We start from the raw sequence: 21,652 nt of genomic DNA, 5'->3' as shown, positions 1-21,652 counted from the left end.
GTGGTTTAACCCTAGTGCTTCATGTGAACTAACACTTTCTCAGGATAACATCACCTCTGATGTCCAGTGCGAATAAACCTCTGACCCTAAATCAGAGGAAAAAGAGGCAGCAGAACTTTTAGTGGGACAGTTTCACTATTTGGGAATTAATATGGGCTAATAAATAATAAAGTAAAAATAAATAATAATCATCTATATTCTAATCTATATATCTAATATCTAATATTCAGATTTGTGTTATTGCAGCCTTATGAAAGACGTGTGACTTCAAGAATGATGCTGCCATTCACCTGAGTGTTATGATTGATCATGTAAGAAACCCAACAATGAAAATACTATATTTTTAAGGCAAACAGTTGCTGCAGGTATAGTTTTTCATGACTAGTTAGATTTTTACCAACACTCTTCACTCAAATGCTCGACATGGCAAATAGCTTGGAGACATCATTCCCTGCTGCTGTATGCTGCCAATACTGAGTTCAGATGGTATTAAGGGCCCCAGTTACTCAGTCAGCATTCTCCACCTCTGAAGAAATAGAAAGCAAATATCTCATGGCATTTTCCTTTGCAATCCTGCTGATTCAGAGATAATAAGGGCAGGTTCCTAAGGGTCTTTTTCAGTGTGTCTGCATTCAGGAAGCTGCAAAAAATAATATCCCCTGATTAGAAAGTGCCTTTGAGACTCCAGATTTTCTTCCTCAGATGTGCAGATTAGATTTGATTTCACGTCCAAACCCGAACTGACCCTGCCCTTTGAGTTTGTTTTTGTGATTATTTTGCACATTAATGCAAAATCTGACAGAGACAGATTTGGTTTAGAGGTATGAAATTAGTTCAGACTAACGATTTGTTTCCCTCATTTCGGCCTGACTTAAGTGGATGTCTGGATATGAGGTCCAGTTAAAATTTGTTCCTCTGCTGAAGTAGGCTTTTTCATGTTCTAATTTATTTTTTAAATAAAGCTGTGGTGAAGGATATGGAATATTTAAAACCACAAGAAAATTCAACAAACACTTCTATCCTGGCATAGCTGAGTTTTGACTGTTCAGTAATTTATCAACTATCTCAAAGCAGAGCTGGAAAAATGTGAAGATGTCTGCAATCTGCTGAGCTCCACATAACACAACTGATTGACATTGTGAAAATGATGCTGTGAAAATGACATCTCAATGACAACCTGTCAATATTTCCAGCGCTTAGTGTATAGAGGCAAGAAAAAGAAGCCTTCCAAAGATGGACAGTTGGGGCTGTTCTCAGGTTGAGTGGACATGAATCATCCAGACAAAGGCTGAACAACAGTGTTTGAAAATATCTGCTACAAAAAGCTTGTGGACATAAAGCCTGAAGGAGAGGTGGGAAACGACGACTCCCAAGGTGCATTTCAGCGAGGACAATCTAATCAAAGAGCTTGAAATGCTGTAAAGTGTTATGTTTGGTGAAAGCTCAAAATAATTTTACAATCAGCGACTTCCGTCACGTCACTTTTGGACTCAACTTGAATTCAGTAACCATGACGACGTGTTTTGTTCTCAGCTGCGACAATGAAACATTTAAGAATCTGCTCTGCTCCACGCCTCACACACTGGCTTCTTCTCCAAAGCACCAGTGACTGAGGCTCATGAGTATTAAAGTATTTACGGCTGTCTGCAAAAGTGATTTCTTAAGAGTTCAAATAATAAGTTTAAAGAATGCAAACTGGTGGGCAGGACATAAACAGGAGAGTTCAGAGTTTCTCTGACTGGGGGGCTCACAGCGGCCAGCAGGGTGGTGGCTCACCATCAGGCCTTAGATGATAACCTTTATTTTAAAGACATTTGATAACTGCACAATATTTTTAACATGTAACATGATCTGAAACCTGTCACATTCAGTACATCACAGTGTTGTGCACAGGTTTACGATTTAGGCCCTGGCACAGTGCTGGAGGCTTGTTTACTTCATATACGTGGCAGCAGCAGACGTGGGCGTCAGTCTTTGACAGTCTCTTCACGTCTTCTCATTTGCTCTCCTGCCACAACACACCGAGAACGAATGAGAAGAGTCATGAGTCACATCATCCCTAGGAGGAAAACCCCAGATTCAAAAAACGCAAATATCTGGCAGCCTGCATGTGAAGTTCCTGTGTGTTTTCACGGTGGGTGGGTGTGTCGTAACCACAGTCGTGTGGCAGCCTCTGCCGCAGCGAGGAGCCAGTTAGCTTATCAGACGCTGGAGAACTACTGAGAGAGAAGTTGTGAGAAGAAACTTCCTGCTAATCAGTCTCCAACCACCTGACTAATCACTCTGGAGGTGTCTGCCCTGCATTACCGCCTGTGTGTGTGTGTGTGTAAGCTCCTATCTGCAATGCCCCGCTAGAAAAGAACACTGTCTAATTATATTCCCGGGTCTTGTATTAGTGAGTGTGTGTGCGTGCGTGCAAGAGTTGTGGATGTGTGTCTGTCAACTGATAGAGGGAACCTCCCGTAATCAATACATGGTGGATTACTCACAAATCTGCAGATAACCTAGAAAGACCTGCACACTTCTCTCTCTCTCTCTCTCTCTCTCTCTCACACACACACACACACACACACACACACACACACACACGGAAACAGAGCTCTTTTATCAAATATTTACCAGCTGAACAGCCGGCTAAGAAGGCGTAGTGGTGTTCTTGGATTGATAGCATCAGAAATGAGAGCATTTGGGTGCAATTATCACATCTGCACAATGACCAGACTCTGTTTAAGACTCAGTCGCTCTGGATTTATCATTTGTTTCTGAATCTCAGCCCCTTCTTTACTGTTTCATGGGCCTGCACCTCTGGATGCTGCACAGCGTTCTTATTATGTCCACCGCAGAGCTGTGACCACACCACATGTCACAGGGACGCAGGACAGCGACTGGATGTTCAATCTACTGCCCCTTTACGCCATCCTTTAGAGACATGGTTAATTTACTGTGGTTAAACTGTGTTTTTATGCATGTAGCTGTTGTGCATCTTCTTTGACCATCCCATTATTCGCACTTATTAAAGAATCAAGAGCCATGTTCACTAAACCCCCCAAGGCTAAAAGTAACTGATTGACCTGGGAGAGGAACTGCTAAAATTAAGAGTCATATCAGTCCTGACTTTAGGACTCCAAGGACTTCTGAGAGTGATTCATAAAGCAACTCCTCAGTCTGAGAGAAGGTTTTTGGCCCAGAGAACTCATAAGTCACTGAGACCTGCTCACAGTTGGTCAGCCGCTGCAGGGAATGATCCTTGTTATGTCGGCACTTTGCAAAAAAGATACAATATCGAACTTTAAAAGCATGTTTTGATGGTGGTTGGGTTAATTAGCATCTAATCAGCTCGCTGACAAATTGAAACTATCCAGTAACAGAAGAGATAATGATTTGAACGACTCTCCACAACTATGACTGTGGAAAAATACATGCAGCCATCTGCCAGTATTATTCATTAAATCAAGAATTAACACTTCAGATTTGTTTGACAGTTCATTAAGTGCAAATTAAATATTCACCAACTGCGATAAAAATAATAAACAAAGCTGGTTCTGGAGGATTCATGAAACGCTGCAGACCCCATACACAAATTGAATATATGTGTATGTATTGAATTTCCATATATGGAATGTATGTATATAAATATACATATGATTATATATGAAACCTATTTGAACAATTTCATATATTTATATAAACGTCTATCTCATACAATATGCATGTTAATATATGTATGCTTGTACTGTAGACATGTGTTACATAAATATATATCCATCCCAAAGCTGGTCAGTATATGTTGATATTATATACAGTTGGTCAAATTAATAAGAAACCAATGAGAAAAACATATACATAGAATTGTGATTGTTTATTTTTTTAAATAAACTTGGATATATAAATTAAATATTGTCAACATGTTATACTATATAGATATTTTAAATATATGTACATATAACATTTTTATTATGGGTATTTCATATATGTTATAAACTTATATCTTCACAAATACACAGGATTTATATATGTGAAAATTATATATCCCCTCATAGTAAACATATATGGCCACATCACTTAGCCATTAAATCCTAAACAAACTCACTTGTCATTTTTACACCTGGTTTGTGCTGGTCTTGGTGACCGAACTGACACTGCAAAGTGAATCAGGTCTGAGATGATCCAGGAAACTTCAAACTCTAGGCAGCTACCCTATTTTTTTTAATGCTGTCTTTGTGTCGCTTCACAATAAATTCTTACTCGAGTCTGGCCACTGGTTTTATCTGCTCATTCTCATTAAAAATGAGAGGCAAGCCGGGGATTAAGGCCCAAGATTTTTCCTGTGTGCGCTTTCAAAGACAACCTGTTGCAAAGATAAAGAGGCTGGACACCGCTTGGGGTAACCCTGAGATGGACCGCTGTGCAATTCATTTTTATGAAACACCACCGCAGATCAATGAGTGAGGCCCTATGCTTTTGTGGAAATACTGGGCGACTGTTTCTTGTTAAGAGATTTCTGCTCTTCCTCCGCGCTCCCTGGCAGTGCCGTGTCCTTTAATAATCCTCGAAAAACTCCGGAACATAAATGTCAGGACACATCCCAACTGGTGAGTTGTGAAGAGTCATCAGATTGTTCTAAATGTCAGTGAGATTATTCAGAGAGCAATCAACATCGCTGTGTACTCTAATTAATTCTTTTCAAGCTTCTGTGAGTCACCAGTTTATATCAGATCTGTTTCATGTTCACAGGTTGGCAAACAGATTCTTTTACTTTTACACCAAGAAATAGGAAAGTGCCAGACATGTCTTTGAATCTTGGAAGTGTTCAGACCTCCTTCCGCATGTCGAAGTGTTCTTGGGCAAGTCACTGAACCCACTGATCACCTCTGATGGCTGCTCCATCATTGTAAGAGTGTGTGTGAATGGTAGAAGTGCTCCATGCGTAGATGTAAGCGCTGTATGACAATGTCAATAAGACTAGAAAAGTGCTATTTACCATAACTGACCCACCAATGTGCTGACATTTTGGCATTCAACACCAGCTTCTGTTTGCAGTGTAGCCATGGATGTACAAACAATTATCACTGTATTACTGTGATAGTGAAGAAAACCTAAAAACATGATGATTCTCAGGTTCTGCAGTTATAATGAGCATCTTCTTTTTCATGATCTATAAGCAGATTTATGGACATTAGTTCATGATTGACATCAAAGGTAGAAGTGCAGAAAAACTAGATGGCGACGGCCAAATTAAACTCAAGGCTTCAAAACGGCAATTCAAAAACCAATGGGTGACTTCGTGGTGGGTTGACACTTGGTGTATCTCACTCACTGAGTCAAGTCGCAATGATTGGCTGAGTAGAATCATGTGACCAGTGCCGTAAAGGCTAGAATTGCTGGGCCGGTAAAACAGTCAAAATAAAAAGTGTTAATAATTTATAGGTTTTAGGTCCAGATAAGGGCAAGACAGCATCTAGGTCTGGACTCGCCAACGGCTGCTGGGTACAACCTCCTGTGCAGGCTACTGTTTTAGAGCAGTGAAGAAGAAATCATTTCCAGGAAAACTCTTGTTTTATCGGGGTGTGAAACTATGAAGTTTGTCAAAACATTATGTGGTACCAGATCTGGGCATAGACTCGATTCCTGATCCAGTATTTTAAGCAGCGTAAGAGGCATTTCCAATACTAGTATTGGAATTGGAACAACTCTACTTCCAACCATGTTTTCAGGGTGTGAATCAGTAAAGTGGGGGATTTTAACAGTGCCTCCAAAAGAAAAATAAACTCCTTGATTTTGAATTAATTGAAGTAATTGTCTTACATTGTTTTGTGGCAGGACACCAGGACATAAACCTGAGTTAGTTAAAATGTTACAAAACACTCATCCATTAACCTATTAATGCCTCATGAACCGTGTGCTGCACGCAGAGCCGCTGGTCTTACCTGCTTCTCTGGAGAGCTGCATGAAGGCATCCACCCCCTTCTCCCCGTAGCTGCCCTCCGAGGCCACGGTGGAGACGTAGTTCCAGCCCATGGCCTTGACGATGTCCACCATCGCCTGAGCCTGAAAACTGTCTGGAGGGACCACCCGAGAGAAGAAGTCGTACCGCCGGTCGTCGCTCAGCTCTGGGGCCGTGGACGCATAGCTGATCTGAGGGATCTGGAGGGAGAGAGAGAAGAAGAAGAAGGGAGGAAACGAGGAGTTAGGACGGTGGAAGGATGCTCAGTTAGATCCTGTGGAGAATTGGGAAAGAAATATGTTGCTACAGAGAACCACGTTTGGAACTCAAAGAACCTTCACCCCCTGTTCACACCGTGCACAGGAGCGCTGCAAGTTTCCATGATTGCTGCATACAATCATTATGACACGCAATAGAAATTTGATTAAAAAAAACTTTATTTTAACTATGTCCATATGACTAAAACCTGTGGAGACTAGAACTTTATTTTAATGAAGCTGATCAACAGATAGGTCTTTAAAATATGGAGCAGCAGCTGAAATGATTAAACTGGAAATTGAATTTGGCTAAAACAAAGAGTGACTTTCTCTCAGAGCCAGCGCTAATCTATGCAAGTTCACTTCTTAAATCACGGCTGAAGTAAAGCATAAATTATAGAAGATAGAAGATTCTCTGTTTACTGAAGAAAAAAAAGGAGTTTGACACAGTAATGAGTTAAAGGTGTTGAGTGATGATGGTAATTACACAAAATCCGTGTGAGGTCAGGGATTATTTGATCCCTGTCCATCAAGGTCTTCCCTAATGGTCTGTAAAAATGAAATCCATCCATCCCGGAGGAAAATCTCTGAGAAAAGTTGCGAATCCCTGCACTAGATATTTCTTCCAATTACCCTTTGATCTGCCGGGAGAAGAGGTGCACTCACTCGCTCACATTATGTATGGGTTAAAAGTTTGATGCACAGTGATGTTGTGCAGCTCTGTCTTTGCACAAGGTTAAACGCTCACCTACAGTCTGTTACACAGGGCTCATTATTTTTGGTTTGATGTTTCAGGGAAAAAAAGAAACTTAAAGAAATGACAAAGACCCACAAACAAACGTTTTGACTTAATCAGAAGCTCATTCACACTTTCTACTTTATTTCTCTTCAGTTTCTATTACCAGAGACATTTTCTGAGACCCCATTAACTTTAAACTGTGGTAATCAGTGTCAACTGATTTTAGGAGCACAAGCAGGAACATCAAATTTGAAGTACTTAAAGTATTTATATCAATCAAGTCCTTTAAAAAAAAAAAAATCTGGTGTTTTTCAGTACACATCAGAAGATCAGCGGTAACAGAAGTTTGTGTTACCACCCACGCATCCTCCTGGTGGAAATTTTAAAGTTTGACACACACACACACACACACACACACACACACACACACACACACAATGGCAGTGAGCTGTCCCACCAGCTGCTTGTCTGCCCACTGGGAGCCATTCATGGTTCAGTGTCTCACCCAAGGTCACATCAACATGTGTCCAGGGGCGGGAGCATGGGACTGTACCAGCACCACAGTGACCAGAGGACGACCCCGCTCTGCCTCCTGAGACACAGCAACAGATAACGGCAGTCAGAAAACAGTAATGTAAGGAAAGCTCCTCCACCTTCCAGCTCCGCCAACCCAAAACGACTGCTCCAGCCTCGTCCCCGGGACCATGTTCGGGCCCCTCTAACTCAGCATCACCAACAGCCGCGGCCGCAGGACACACAGATGCTGCTCTAATGTGAACAAACCTCCATTTCAGCCAAAATTCATTCTCATTCCCGCTCATGGCAAAAGCAGCGGCTAAGTTTTTTTGTCTAGACTGTGAAGCCTTGTGCAAACAGAGGAGATGTAACCTTAAAAATCTCGTTGTTTGTTGTTACTGTTGCTATTAGAAAATCTGGTGTGATGCAGATGCATGTTCAGTGTATATGTGCATTACTCCAGGTTTCACATTGCCTTCATGCAACAGTTAAGTTATACTGTAACTGGGGAAAATCACTGTGTGTTAAATGAAAAAAAATGATTTCTTGAAACTATTGCATGTTGCCTGCTGTCAATACAATGCATTGTATATAAAAATGTATACTAAAAACTGTTCGTAGGCAAGTACTCTGAATGATGTTTTAATGAGAGTAAAAAATCCAGATCCTTTTTTTTTTGGTGTGGTTCTTGCACGCCTCCCCACAGGCCCAACTAAATTAATATTTCTGGCCATGCTACTGCTGACAGGTGAAATAAAAAAATCTGTGAGTCAGCTTCACCGCTCTTTGCTGTGAGCGCTTGGTAATAATTGAAAGCGGCTCTGATGAGTCTGTCAACATTTTTAATCAGAGAAGGTTGTTCAGACAGATTTTAGGGAGAAAATTAACGTCACACCATGAAACATGATTTTTGGTCCTCACCCAGTCAAAGGTCCCTGTAACATACAAACACACACACACACAATTCTGAGCATATTTCTGAGACTGTCATAAAATATTTCTATTACTTGTTTTTTTTATTACGTTGCTCATCCCAGGCCCTTTGTCAGCTTGTGCGGAAAAACAGCTCGATAAATATAACCCAGCACTCCTGATACCCCCTCGAAGGCCAGGAAAAGTCTAGTGACACTGCATCATGTCATTGAAATTAAACTTAAAATGTGAGTTTGTAAGAAACACAGACAATCAGGTTGAAAAAAGACAAGTCGGATCAGTAGTTAGGTGAAAATTGTCACCGTTTCATTCACCTTTATATTTTACTGCTACAAGACAGTAATGCTATAAGGCCTGTCTGCCATGATAGAAAGCAAAGGAAAATTATGAAGTATCAGGTTTTCTACGCTCACAGTGGCCTGTCAGTGTCGGGCTGAATACAGTGATGCAGCCACAGCAGCGAAGCAAAGCGTCAGAGCCCGAGGTCTTTACCAGACTGTGGCGCTTTAGTGGCTGTGTCCTTGAGATGTAGCTGAAATGTGTTTAAAGTTTTATAGTTTCTGACTCAAGATGCCACAAAGGCCACCTCATCTGGCCTGTGGGGATAGATGCTGCATCTCATACACACACACACACACACACACACACACACACACACACTGCCACAAATGCATATAAAAGCAAAATGAAAAACACAAAAGGTATATTGAGTGAATGTACTGTTGCACAAACCAAAACACAGAGAAACCCATGAATAGACACTCACTCACTCACACACACACACACACACACACACACACACACACACACACACACACACACACACACACACACACACAGTGTGGGGTGGGTCTTGGCTGAACCATGGGTGGAGACCTACAGCATGAAAACACAGTGAAACCTCAGGGAACCAGAGATACCTTCAACCTGTTGTTCGTGCTTCATCAGAAGCACTGACACTTCCTGTGGACATCATCCCATCTCCCAGTGAGAGACAGAGGACATCAGGGTCACAGAGACAGACAGAAAGGATGACTGGTCATTTACCAACAGCTACTAGTTTCACAACAAGCAACTGATAACTTTCTCCAAATAGGAATGTACTTTAAAAACAGCAACAGAATGAATTTATATATCTATCATCCTTCCATATATGTTATTCTTTTGTTACCCATGTGACCCCCCCAGAGGACTCATACAGAAACCCATCCTGAATTCACTCACACACGTCTTAACATGACATGCTGCAGAACTTCATTCAGAATTATCATGTTTTTAAGTTTTGCTCAGTATCACAGCATCCAGTGATAGCTGTCTGTACATCCATGGCTGCACTGCAAACAGGTTCAGCTGCTTTTAAAGGGACAGTTTGACAGAATGGAAACAAATACAGGCTAAATAAGCAGGGATCAAGTTGTAGCCCACAGTGTTACTCACAGAATCTATGGGGGCATTAAACTTCCTGTTCACTTCCCCTAAAGCATTAAAACCTAGAGCATGACTATCAGATAGTAGTAAGACAACAAATATTAACAAGAGTCATAAAATGCATTAATATCAACTTTTCTTTTTCAATATTTGAAGTCATGCAAGCAGCGCAGTCGGAGTTTGAAAGCACCGGCTCTAAGCTGTTATCAGGAAAGCTCAGACCTCCACAGCAACCTGTGCAGCAAATCTGAGGACCTGATGTTACAACTCTCTTCAAGAGCTCTTAAACAAGTTGATGTAGCCTCCCGTGGGCTGGATCAGCAGCTGGCAGATGTTACACTCTTCATCCTGATAAGGCTGCTGAGGACTGGCGGCTCCTCAAACAGCCGTATTGGTGGTGCCACAGCGGGCGTCCGGGTGGCCTTCAGATCTGGCCCCGCTTTCAGAAGTAATGCAGAGAATGGCGTCCGGCCATCCACGTCCTCGGCCTCCAGCGGACACAGCTGCTTGTCGTGACTGAGGTCACAAGATTGGCTCAGCGGCCGAGCAGCTTTTCCTCTTTTACCAACAAGTGTGGGCACATACTGTTGCAGTCACACAGATGAACCCGTGTGTCTGGATTTGTGTTATTGTTGTGACACACACACAATATGGCACTGATGAAAAGTGATGGACACTGAGTGCAGCAGTTACTGGAGGTAACGCCTTTGTTCTGTCTCTCAGTATGAATCTGTAATATGTAACACTGAAAGGAAGGAAGGAAGGAAGGAAGGAAGGACTGAATGTGAAAGGAATCATTAATGTGGAGGATGAATCCCCATTACCCCCCGTGTCCATTAGTCTGTCCCACTGTGTGACATAAAGGATATGTGGCACCTGCTCACAGAGAAATCCTCTAAATAAGCTCAAGTTACAGGTGGGAGGTGAGGCTAATGACAGGCCTGACAGGAGAGAAAGGGAAAGACGAGGTGGAAAAATATGAGCCAGTAAAGGCTGTAGGAGGACATCACTCCACTGTGAGAGAGATGAAGTGATGCTCCTTCATTTTGTCAGGCAATACACATTGATCCAAAGGGAATACACCAGTATTACCTTTTTTGCCTATTTCATCGAGTTGATATCCTTTGATATAAAATCATCACAGACCAACATGGGCGACTGTTATTGAACAGTTTCCAAACTGTTACCTCATGCTACATTTGCAAGCTCCAGTGCATGAAACTGCAACAATTATTATTTTTTATTAATAATTAAAGGTGCTCTATGTGAATTTTTGCTATCGCTGCATAGCCAACATGAGCATTCACAGCTGTTTACTTACCAGACTAGATGAAACGTTGTCAGTTCAGCATCAAACTTCAGACCTGCACTCACCAATTCTCTTGTTTTGCTTTTATTATCTATCACTTGTTTCCCTCCACTGAAGTTAGCATGCTAATCTGCTAGCCCCGGGCTGTCCCATCTGGTAATACTACTTTGCGATTTTGAGTCACTGTTGTCACATGTTGTATTAACTGTTAATTAGCGTTACATGAATGGTTGTTATCTATCTTAGGTTTTAACAAACTTTGCACTGCGAAGATGATTTTTTTCCAGAAAAAAACATTTGCTTGTACCAAACAAACATTTTGCCTTTTTCCAAAAAAGTTAATTGTGCAGCCCCACTCCTGTGCACCAGTGTACAGACTCTCCAAAATGTCTGGGTTGATCCCCTGGTTGAGTATTTCAACTTCTCCAGCTTTAAATGAGCCATGGCTGTGATGGGAAACGGTATTCCACAACATGTTTTAACTGTACAGTTTGTTGTTATGCCTGGAGGAGGAGATGATGTGCACTCACAGCTTGCAGACACCTGCTGATAGAGCACTGTGGTAATCTGCTGATTTACATGATGTGTTATATGTTTTACTGAAAAATGCCAGATCCACCACTCAGCTGTTATGCACTAAAATATTTTGATGAATTGCACTTCATTTTTAAACTGGAGATACATGCCAAACACTTTTAATTAGCCCAGTAAATTAGGCAGTTAGCCCTCATGAAAGCAGCAGGCACCAAAATCTGTAAACGTTCAGCGTGTTGACAGGAAGATGGACTGAACAAGAAACCATGTATCTGCTCACACTGGTCTTTGTCGTCCTCAGCTGCTAAATTATAATAAACAAGATGTGTCCTTTCTTTCTTGTACTTAAACAGGAACCAGAACTACCTCTGACAGAGAAGAATATTCCTCGATACTGAATCTTGAATAAAAGGGAGGGGAAACAAATGAATAGAAACACAGGTGAGTGATGTGAGGGATAAATGAAATAAATAAAAAATAACGTAGGTGAGTGTTTGAAGCCCAAAGTTTGGCAGGAAACCAAACCCTCCCCTCTCTGCCCCCCCGTGATAGATTAGACTCATAAGTGGCTTGGTCATCCCTCTCTCGCTCTGTCATAGCTACTGGCATCCTTCTTTCTTCCCCTGGACATGGAAAGGTCAGCGCCTTGACAGCTTCAATAAAACACAACCTGCACTACAATGTGACAATGGCTAAACCCTGCATTGATCCGCGACACAGAGGCCGAGAGAGAGACGGAGGGAGGCAAACATGACCTGAGCTGGAAGGTGACAGTGGCTAAAGCTGCATTGATCTAAGACAGGTGGCAATGGGGGTGGTGGGGGTGGTGGGGGGGGGGTGATAGACACTGGAGGCAGAGGGAGTGACAATGAAAGAAGAAACACTGGGATGGGGGGAGGGAGAACGAGGAGGAGGAAGAAGAGCGAGAATGACAATGCGACCGGGAGAGAGCCAAAATTGATTCAAAGGCCCAGAAGCTGAGTGGAATAAGAAAGTAGTCAAAGTCATTCAGAAAGAAACAGAGAGTGAGAAAAAGACAGTCCTTGTGACCACCGGGATACACCGTACACGGTTATTGACATTTCCATCTGACATTTGTGCGAGTCTCCGACGGCAGAGGACTTGAAGTTATTGACCTTCTGCTGAACGCTGATGTCTATTAAATGAGTGTGTTTGTCCTGGAGGAGCAGGATGAGTTGTGACGGTGGCTAGCGCTCGTGTCCTGCGGCCTTTTGGCTTCAAAGGATGGGCTGAACTTTCTGTCAGAGGGGTCAGAGCCCATGGCCTGAGGTCAGAGTGTTGGCATGGATACGAGACAGGTGGAGGGATGGAAGGGTTAGTTACTGGACCATGGAAACACTTCATTTCTATTGGCTGGCAGGAGTCCATTATAATTGTATGGCAAACAAAGAGCTGAAAAATAGAAAGAAAAAAAACCACGGGCCAAGCTAAAGGATTATCAAAATACTGTAGGAGCTTTTTCTAATTACCACAGCCGCTCTCCAACAGGGCAGCACTGAACATTAATTAGACAGATTAGACACTGTGTATGAATGCACGGGTGTGTGTACATGTGTGTGTACGTGTGTGTTACGTCATTAGTCCCAGCCCTGGTTTCTCTCGCATCACTGTACGTCTGTATCCCTGACAGATCTCTCTATTCTCTACTAATTAGCCAGCAGGCCACATCTGGGACAGTGTTAGACAGTGTGAACAGCCAAACTGAACCAAATGGAGTTGACAGGGCCAACGCAGCACATATGGTACACAGCACTAAGGCTGATGCACTGACTGGACGCCACTCAGTAGTAATAGGTGTACGTGTCTGTGTGTGTGTGTTCAGAATTGACATGTGTGGTGAGTGTGCTTGAATCTGTTATCTAACTTATTTTTTTATTTTTTTGCCTATATTTGTTCACATTTGTTCACGTTTCTATTAAACGTCCCATATTTTCTCAATGTAGTTCTACATCTCCTCTCTCAACCTTCCCTCTGGAGCTAACAACAGGTCGGTGAGCCAATCAGAAGCCTGAGCCAGAGAAACCAAATCCTGCAAGGTTGGATGCTGGGTCCGGGTGGGCTGGGCTTGGAGTATGGCTGAGAGCAGTGACTACTTTGTTGTGACATCACAAGGTTACAGAAGACCTAACAAGTTGTTTGAAGGTTTAGTTCACAAATATGTGCTGTGTGCGTTTTTCTGTGCACTGAGCACTTTGATACTTTCACAGTGATAAAATAAAACCTAGACCTTTATACAATATATGACCTTTAATGGATTTTATCACTCCTGTTATTATTCATTGTCTACTTATATTTGGCTACTTGGATGCTTTATGTTTTGGAACTAAAATGCCGATAATGCTTTAGGGGACGTGAACAGGAAGTTTATTTTCCCACAGATTCAGTGAGTAACAGTGTGGGCTACAACTGTTTATTTAGCCTGTATTTGTTTCCATTCAGTCAAACTGTCCCATTAAAAGCAACTGAATCAGCTGTGACTAGCTCCTGTTAGCAGTGCAGCCATGTACAGACAGCTATCACTGGATTACTGTGATACTGAGGAAAACTTAAAAATATAATGATTTTGAATGAAGTTCTGCAGTCATAAGGTGTATTTTTTTTGTACTTGCAGCCACTGCAGTGACAGCTCCCTCCAACTGTTCTCCAAAGCTGGTGTTTGGAAAATATTATTTTTTATTTTCCAGCCATCTAATGTTTTGACATGTGTACACTAGAATTGCATCTAATAAGTGCTAACTGGCTGAGATGGTTCATGAATATTAAGTTGTTACTTGCTGCCAACAACCTTGTCAGCTGCCACCTACGATTAGTCAAGTTTATTTGTACTTCCCATCATTACATACAGTTTTCCCCACCACCTTCTCCCGGCAAGAAACCACGTTAGAGAAAAGCCTCAAATCTTCCTCAAAAATAAAAAAATTCACAAGTCAGTTTGTGCAGCGTTTTTGAAGACTTCCGATTTCGACCTGCAGATTTCTGCTTCATTTAAAAACATCGCCCCTACGTCAACGTTTGCATAAATGAGTGTGTATATGTGTTTGAGTATGGGGCGGGGAGGATTCATGCAAACCCAATTTCAAGTGTCCTGATAAGATCCAGACAAGATGTAAGACTTCCATTTCTACTCAGTCACAGATCTACCCAGTCTCTGTTGGTCAGATCATAAATCTGATTACAGTCCCTCTTCCTTTTCTCAGCTACCTGTAAACCAGGGTTCAGTCCTCCTCCTATCCAGGAGGAGATAAAATCACTACAGCTGCTTCTCCTTCTATATCAACTGCATGTAAATGTAACTTTAGCTGCTATTACCACAGGGGAAAACCCAGTGAGTGGTTCTTTTCAATGAGCGCTTACATTATGTGATGAGGAAAGATTACGTCTGAATCCTAAAGATGCATTTCTACCTTTTCAGCATCTGACTAAAATTCATCTCAAAGCTCCTCTAGAGGTGATTTGAACAATCACTTTTGTCTTGAGTGTTTTTTGAATGCATTTTCACTTTAGCTTTGGATAAACCCGCAGACAAGCTGAAAGCTACAAAAACTGAGCAAACCATACGCCAAGACCGATTCCATCAACACCAATCTTTTAGTGATTGACAGTCAGCAAGGAGCATCAACATTACATCTGAGTAAATCCAACAGATCACACCGTGCCACTTCTGGAGGCAGAAAATCCACTGACAGCGCTGACCGTCACATTTTCTTGCAAAAAACAACCAGCAGCTACTCCTGCTTCTACGCAGAGACAATTGTGCTGAAAAGGCCAAAAAAGGAGTAAAAAAAAACTCAAGAGTTTGGTGAGATAAAACATTACCATAAAACGGTGTTGTTTACCTTTGCCTATAATCCAGAGGTTGAAACTGCAAGGGAGGCACAGAGAAATTTTCATTCAAAAGTAATTCAGTGATGAGTAGCTCAGTGAATCCATGGCAACATCACACTTAATGTTTGCTGTAGAAGTCTACTTCTTTGTTCACGACTTTAACAACTGGGTGTGATTGAGGCTTTGATTGGGCCATTGCTCATAGAGTGTTTTGTTTTGTTTTGTTTTTTGTGTGTGTGTTCGCGCACATTTTTGTTACCACTTTGGGATATTTTTTCCGGTAGTCCTCATGGGGACCAGAGCCTGGTCATTTCTGAGAGCCGGGTTACGGTTCGGCATGAATTGATCCTGTCCACAATGTCCACAATGAATCCTGTCCACAATGAATGGAAATCAATGCAATGTCCTAATGAGCCTGCCAAACCTCTCTCTCTCTCTCTCTCTTTCTTTCACTCAGGCCTAACACACATACACACATTCAAATTTTGGCACAAAAACACACTCATAGAAATACATGCATGTGGGCGCATGCCTTCATCAACATGCTGTGATCTTCCCAGCCTGGCGACGGATGGGTAAATGAAGCAGAAAGCAACAAGCAACTGCATAGTTATACACTCTCTGACTCACTGGACAAGTGTGTGTGTTTGTTGTGTGTCACCGACTGTGTCATTGTGCATTTACATTGTTTTTATCCCTATATTTGTAAAACAGTGGATCAGTGCTCAGCTAGACTGTGATCCACGCAAGAGAAAGTCAGTTTGCTGACTGACTCACTTTCTTTATCCTTTTATCCTCCTCTTCCTCCTCACGTCTTCCTCCTCCACTCATGTCTCCTGTACCCTGTACCACTCCTCTATCTCTCCTCTAATCTTCCTCATCTGTCTCGGTTTTTTTTTTTTTTTAAGTCGGCCTCTTGATCAGTGAGCAACTCGTGATGCAACATAAAATGCAGATGAAGGTGGAGCAGTGGGTGAGACCGGAGTCAACAGGCCAGTGAGGTCTAACCACTGCACACGTGTCACATGTTATAAATGGGTTTGTATCTGCCAACATGTGATGGAGAATGTCTTCCTGTACGTCTCCATCATTAGACATTAGAAAGAACTATCCTCATTTATTTCAACAGGACCAGGCTCGGGCAAAAATAAGACTGAGTCATCCACCAAAAGGCTGAATCTCAACCATGATCTGAAAAGTATTTCGAACACCTGCCAGGCTTGGTACAGACCACAAAGGCTGTTTGTCCCAACCTTCTGATATGACCCATAGGATTGTCTCCTGAAATAGACCTTTGTTGCCATGGTTACAGAAATAACCAGTCATGGGTAAGTCAAGTTTAGGTACAAAACCTACTTGGTTTTGTTTTGGAAAGATCGTGATATACCTCCTTAACTTTACGAACACTAGATGTCACCCGACAACAAAACGTAACTATGGGTGATGATAACCTGCAGCACAGACAACCTGTGGGCTCGATCTTTACAGGAGGACAGTTTCAAAGAAACTGTTCACAAAGAGACAACAAAAAAATGACCACAAAGAGACGATTACGACACATAAAGAGTCAATGTTTGCTAACTGCGTGACAGTTCCTGCATGTCAGTGTATGGTTATATTTATGGCCTATACTTCCATCCTTGCATAAAGACTAATAATACCTTGATTCACCCACTTGATTGTTGACTCAAGTGGGTGCAGCAAAAGGGTATTAGATAAGACACTGTTGACTGATTCATACAAATAAGATACAGAAACACGCACACAGATGGCCTCACTTGCATTTCTGTACACCATCACATTAACAGCCGATTCCTGCCCTACAATATTTGACACTACACACACACACACACACACACACACACACACACGTCCCAGCAGCTCAGTAGCATGCCATTAAATCTGGTCAGGACGCTTTGTGCTTACATAATTCATTAGGAGCACCAAGCCCTTCTCTGTCACTGAGTGGAGTAATCCTATTTAATCTGATGCTGTTAATTCATTTGTCCTACATTGCCCTCGATTCTCACCTCGCTGTCGCCTGAAACAGAGACGAGCGGGGGGGGGGGGTGTAAGACAGGTGAGGAAGAAGGGGAGGAAAGGAGGGAACGATAAAAGAGACAACGATGAGGTGAACAGAGGAAGATGAAGACAGCATTTGAGGATAAAGGAGAGGAGGTCATTAGAAGAGGAATATTGAAGAGGAGAGATGAGGTGAAGGGCCCCAACGCACTCCAATGTTTAAGTAATGACCTGGCTGCCAATTAAATTTTGAATGACCTCACTTAATTGAATGGCACAGTTCCAGTTAAAATGAACATTTTAATTTAGCCCATTCGGGGAAGCTGGCTGCAGTTATTTTGCTTCGAAATCGTTTGAATAACTCTTCAGAGATTCTACATTTTGGCTCAGAGGTGCTCAAGGTTTACTCTGCCTGAATCAGACAGGCCCTAGTTTCTCCTCACAGCTCAGTGCTGTTGACATAGGTGGAAGGCACAGGGCATCCACTGCAAAATGCCAACTAAAGAGACTCAAGACGACCACAGAGTGACGCAAAACGACCACAGAGAGATACAGAACGGCCCAAGAATAAGCAAAACGACCACAAAGAGTCTGGCTGTATGAGTGGTAGCGGGAGAACCTTTTATATGTTCTTGTCCAGGGGCCTGTTGGGTCATAACATGTCCATGCTTCTTCTTTGCTGAATAGTTTTCTACAACATACGGCATCAGGACTGGGCCAAATGAAGCTGTCTGGTCACGCCTCTGACCTCTTCTCACAATTCTTCATCTGCAGCGAAAGCCTGCGCTTCATCTGACAGGCTGAATGATTTACTGCAGAATCTGTGGAGGATGTGGGAGAGACGGAGGGGTATGATGACACGCTCTGAGGACTGGTTGAACCGGGCGAGAGGAGGAGTGGAAAGAGATGATGGATGGGTGGAGACCTGAGCGTCCGGGGTTGGATGAAGCTCAGCGCTCCTCTGGAACCATCCACACTGGACCTGTAATTCTTCTGTGAATCTGTGGTGTGAGAAACTTGTTGAAGCGCAGCAATAAACGTCCTGCTTCTCAGGTGTTTGGACATTTGTGTTCAGGTTTAAAGCATAATTGAGGGTGTGGCTGTTTTGAGTGACAGGTGAGTGAACATGTGTTTGCCACAAACCAGCAGGTACCCAAGTCCCGAATCCACACACGCCCCACCTCTTAGCCCATTTTTGGATTAGCTAGAGTTTAGGTGAGGCAGGTACTGCCAAGACGGTGTAGGCGGAGCAGCCCGCCTCAAAACCACTTTTCAGAATTCTATGGGTGACATGTCCAGCTATGGTGGACAATATTGTATAACTGCTGGGTAACATATTCAGCTGTATGGACAGGTGAGGTATGATGGCCATAACAGTTCTTTTTTTTTTTTGTTTGTTTTTGTTTTTTTAGAAGTTGTGAGTCCAGCTGACAGTGAGATGTGATTTAAACCATCTGTTTGTTCTCACTGTTTTATATCAGCTCTACTGTGATGGAACTGAAATGTCTCTTCTGGCTCCATTTGTTTGCCTTTTCCAGTCTTTCTCTCCATCAGCGTCTCTCTTGCCCTCTGACTTTTTCAATCTCTTCTGCTTCTCTCTCTCTCTCTTTTGACAAAGCCATGTACTAAACTGTCTCTGAACCCTTTAAGCAATCATCAACAAAATGGCAGCTCATTTATTCATTTTGTTTTTGATGCCTCTTTCAAACACACACACACACACACACACACACACACACACACACACGCACACACTCACATATTGATCCATTGGTTACATGGTGTGAATACACTGCATTCATTCGCAAAGTGCTGCTAAGAGCAGCAGCATTCTGCTAAAAGCAGCAATGAAACACTTGACTGTTGAGTGGATATGCTCCAGGCTCAGTATCGCTCTCTCGCATAAATACACACACACACATACACACACACACACACTCCTCTCCACACCATCCAGTTCTCTGTGGGCTTTTTAAATGTCGTTCAGCTCGGCGCCGGGCATGTTTCAGAGAGATAGTTGCTTCACACAACAGCATCGACAATGAGTCTCCCCTCAGTGATTTGCTCTAGTGATGCCGGTTCATCCTCGGCACAGCTAGCTCGCTAGCTATCACAGGCCAGACTCAGCTCGGCCTCCTGCCTGCTGTGCGTGTTAAAGCGGAGACAGATTACACTCCCAGACCGTCGATGGTTCACAGAAAGAGAAGAGATAGCCTGGGAGGCTGAGGCGCTTTGTTTGGGACAGTTCAGTGATCGTCCCAGTGCTGGGGAGTGGAGGGTGTTAAATTGCTGATATTGGAATTGCCAGATAAAAGGTCTAAATGGGAAATGAGTGGACGAAATAATCTGTGATTGTCTCTGGTTCTGATGTCTCGTCACCGTGGTATGAGAGAGTGTGTGTGTGTGTGTGTGTGCGTGTGTGTGTGTGTTGTTGCATTCATGTGAACACAACAACTCTGTGACAACACAATGAGGACTTAATTTTGCCCTACAGGGAATCGCAGGCTTTCTCACCGGTCTGCTGCATAGATGCAGAGTGTCAGAGTACAGAGTTCAGGAACTGACTAACATGGATCTATCAGGTGCTGTGATTGGGCTTCTCCTTAATGTTTCAGAAAAAGTTAAGAAAGTTAATATTAAGCCCACCACGAGGTTCACCTTCTCAGTTGCAAAGAAACGTTTCTCTAATTAAAGCATTCATTCGCCAAAGTAATTACCTCATTAGAGTAAACCCACACGTTTAATATATTATGAGAAGAGGAGGCGATGGGCAGCTTGAGTGGTTTTTTAATAGTGACAGGATTAGATCACTGTATTATAATATTAAAAGAGACACTATGTGATTCTACCTCTTCTCACTCTCCTGGCAAAAGCAGATGTGTTTATTGGCTCTAATAGGGATGGAAAAGAGGTGTAGTCCTGACCTACATGTCTTTGGGAGGAGCAGCCTGCCCTGTAATGCAGGTCAATTAGCAAATGTAACGTGATTCATTATCACTAGTAACTGTTGATGCCCCAATTGATTTTCATTAAAAATATATGATTGGTAGATCGGAATGAATGCTTTTAATCACCGATCACCTGTGGTTAATAGTCTGGTGCCTGCGCCTGTGAGAAGCACTGTGTGCCGTGTAGTGTAGACCCGCCTCCCTCCTTGTTCACTGCACGTACATTGCTCAATGGCATATCTAGATATGCCCGACATAGGCAGCCGCCCAGGACAGAAAAAGAAGTTACATTTAGGAGATCTGTTTTCTCTCACTCATCTTCACATCATGTCAATGTCATGTCACCGTGTGGGTCGGGGCAGACGCTCTTTCTGGTTTGTGCAGGCTTCTGCTGAGAAGGTCTCCTCACAAATTATTAAAATTTATACAGAAACACACACAGAATGTGATTGTCAAACAAAAGAAAAATACAACTTAAAGTTGTATAACATACTGTTCGCTGCAGTGCAAACATAATCAGTATTTCAGACATTAATAATTAATAAGGGTGGTACTTCTGTCACAAAGTATAATTCTCACAAACCCCTGAATTAAACTGTTTTACTGCAGAAATGAAAACTAAAGTGTGCACATTTGTAAAAAAAAAAAGGAGGAGATCAAATAAACAGGAGAGAACACATCTGAAGGTCTTAGAATAAGAATGCAGAACTGCAGAACACTCGTGTGTGTCACTGAAGCCTTCAGCCAATCAGGACAAAGTGCAGCCGCCTTGCTCCCACAAGGTTTTAACGTCATGGTTTTGTCACGAGAACTTCATGAGAACATCATGACGTGACAAAAACATGACGTTAAAACATGAGAACATCATGACGTTCTGCAGCTCCCCTGAAAGTCACATTACATTTCTGACCAGCATGCATCATGTGTCATATGTTCTGCACCTACGCACAACCTCACACATTCTGAGAACATCTTAATACTCATGGATACAGACACACACATACACACACAGTGAGCTACATGACAGCAGATAAGTAAATGTGATTACGAGCGATATCCTGAACCATATGTTCTGTATTTGTCCATCAGACTGAGCCATCAGTGCTGTTTACAGCAGAGCTACTATAAACTCTGATTTATAGATGTCTAGTAAAAAACATGTATTCTCCTGTGGCT

At 42.5% G+C, this 21,652-nt stretch overlaps 1 protein-coding gene across 7 annotated transcripts in view; it reads right to left on the bottom strand.

The window, feature by feature from the left end:
* Window positions 1-21,652, bottom strand: part of grm7 (glutamate metabotropic receptor 7) — a 272,650-nt gene that overhangs the window by 170,993 nt on the left and 80,005 nt on the right. For all 7 annotated transcript variants that reach the window (XM_071493703.1, XM_071493705.1, XM_071493704.1 and 4 more), the window contains exon 2: window positions 5,928-6,144. In XM_071493703.1, the coding sequence (XP_071349804.1) occupies window positions 5,928-6,039 (112 nt within the window). In that variant the 5' untranslated portion in view covers window positions 6,040-6,144. The remainder of the gene's footprint in view (window positions 1-5,927; window positions 6,145-21,652) is intronic.

This window comes from Trachinotus anak, unplaced genomic scaffold (genome assembly GCF_046630095.1).
Source record: "Trachinotus anak isolate AG129_WGS33_773 ecotype Australia unplaced genomic scaffold, CSIRO_AGI_Tana_v1 ptg000013l, whole genome shotgun sequence".
In the NCBI taxonomy this organism is placed as follows: Eukaryota; Metazoa; Chordata; class Actinopteri; order Carangiformes; family Carangidae; genus Trachinotus; species Trachinotus anak.
This window is presented reverse-complemented; position numbering and strand designations above follow the sequence as displayed.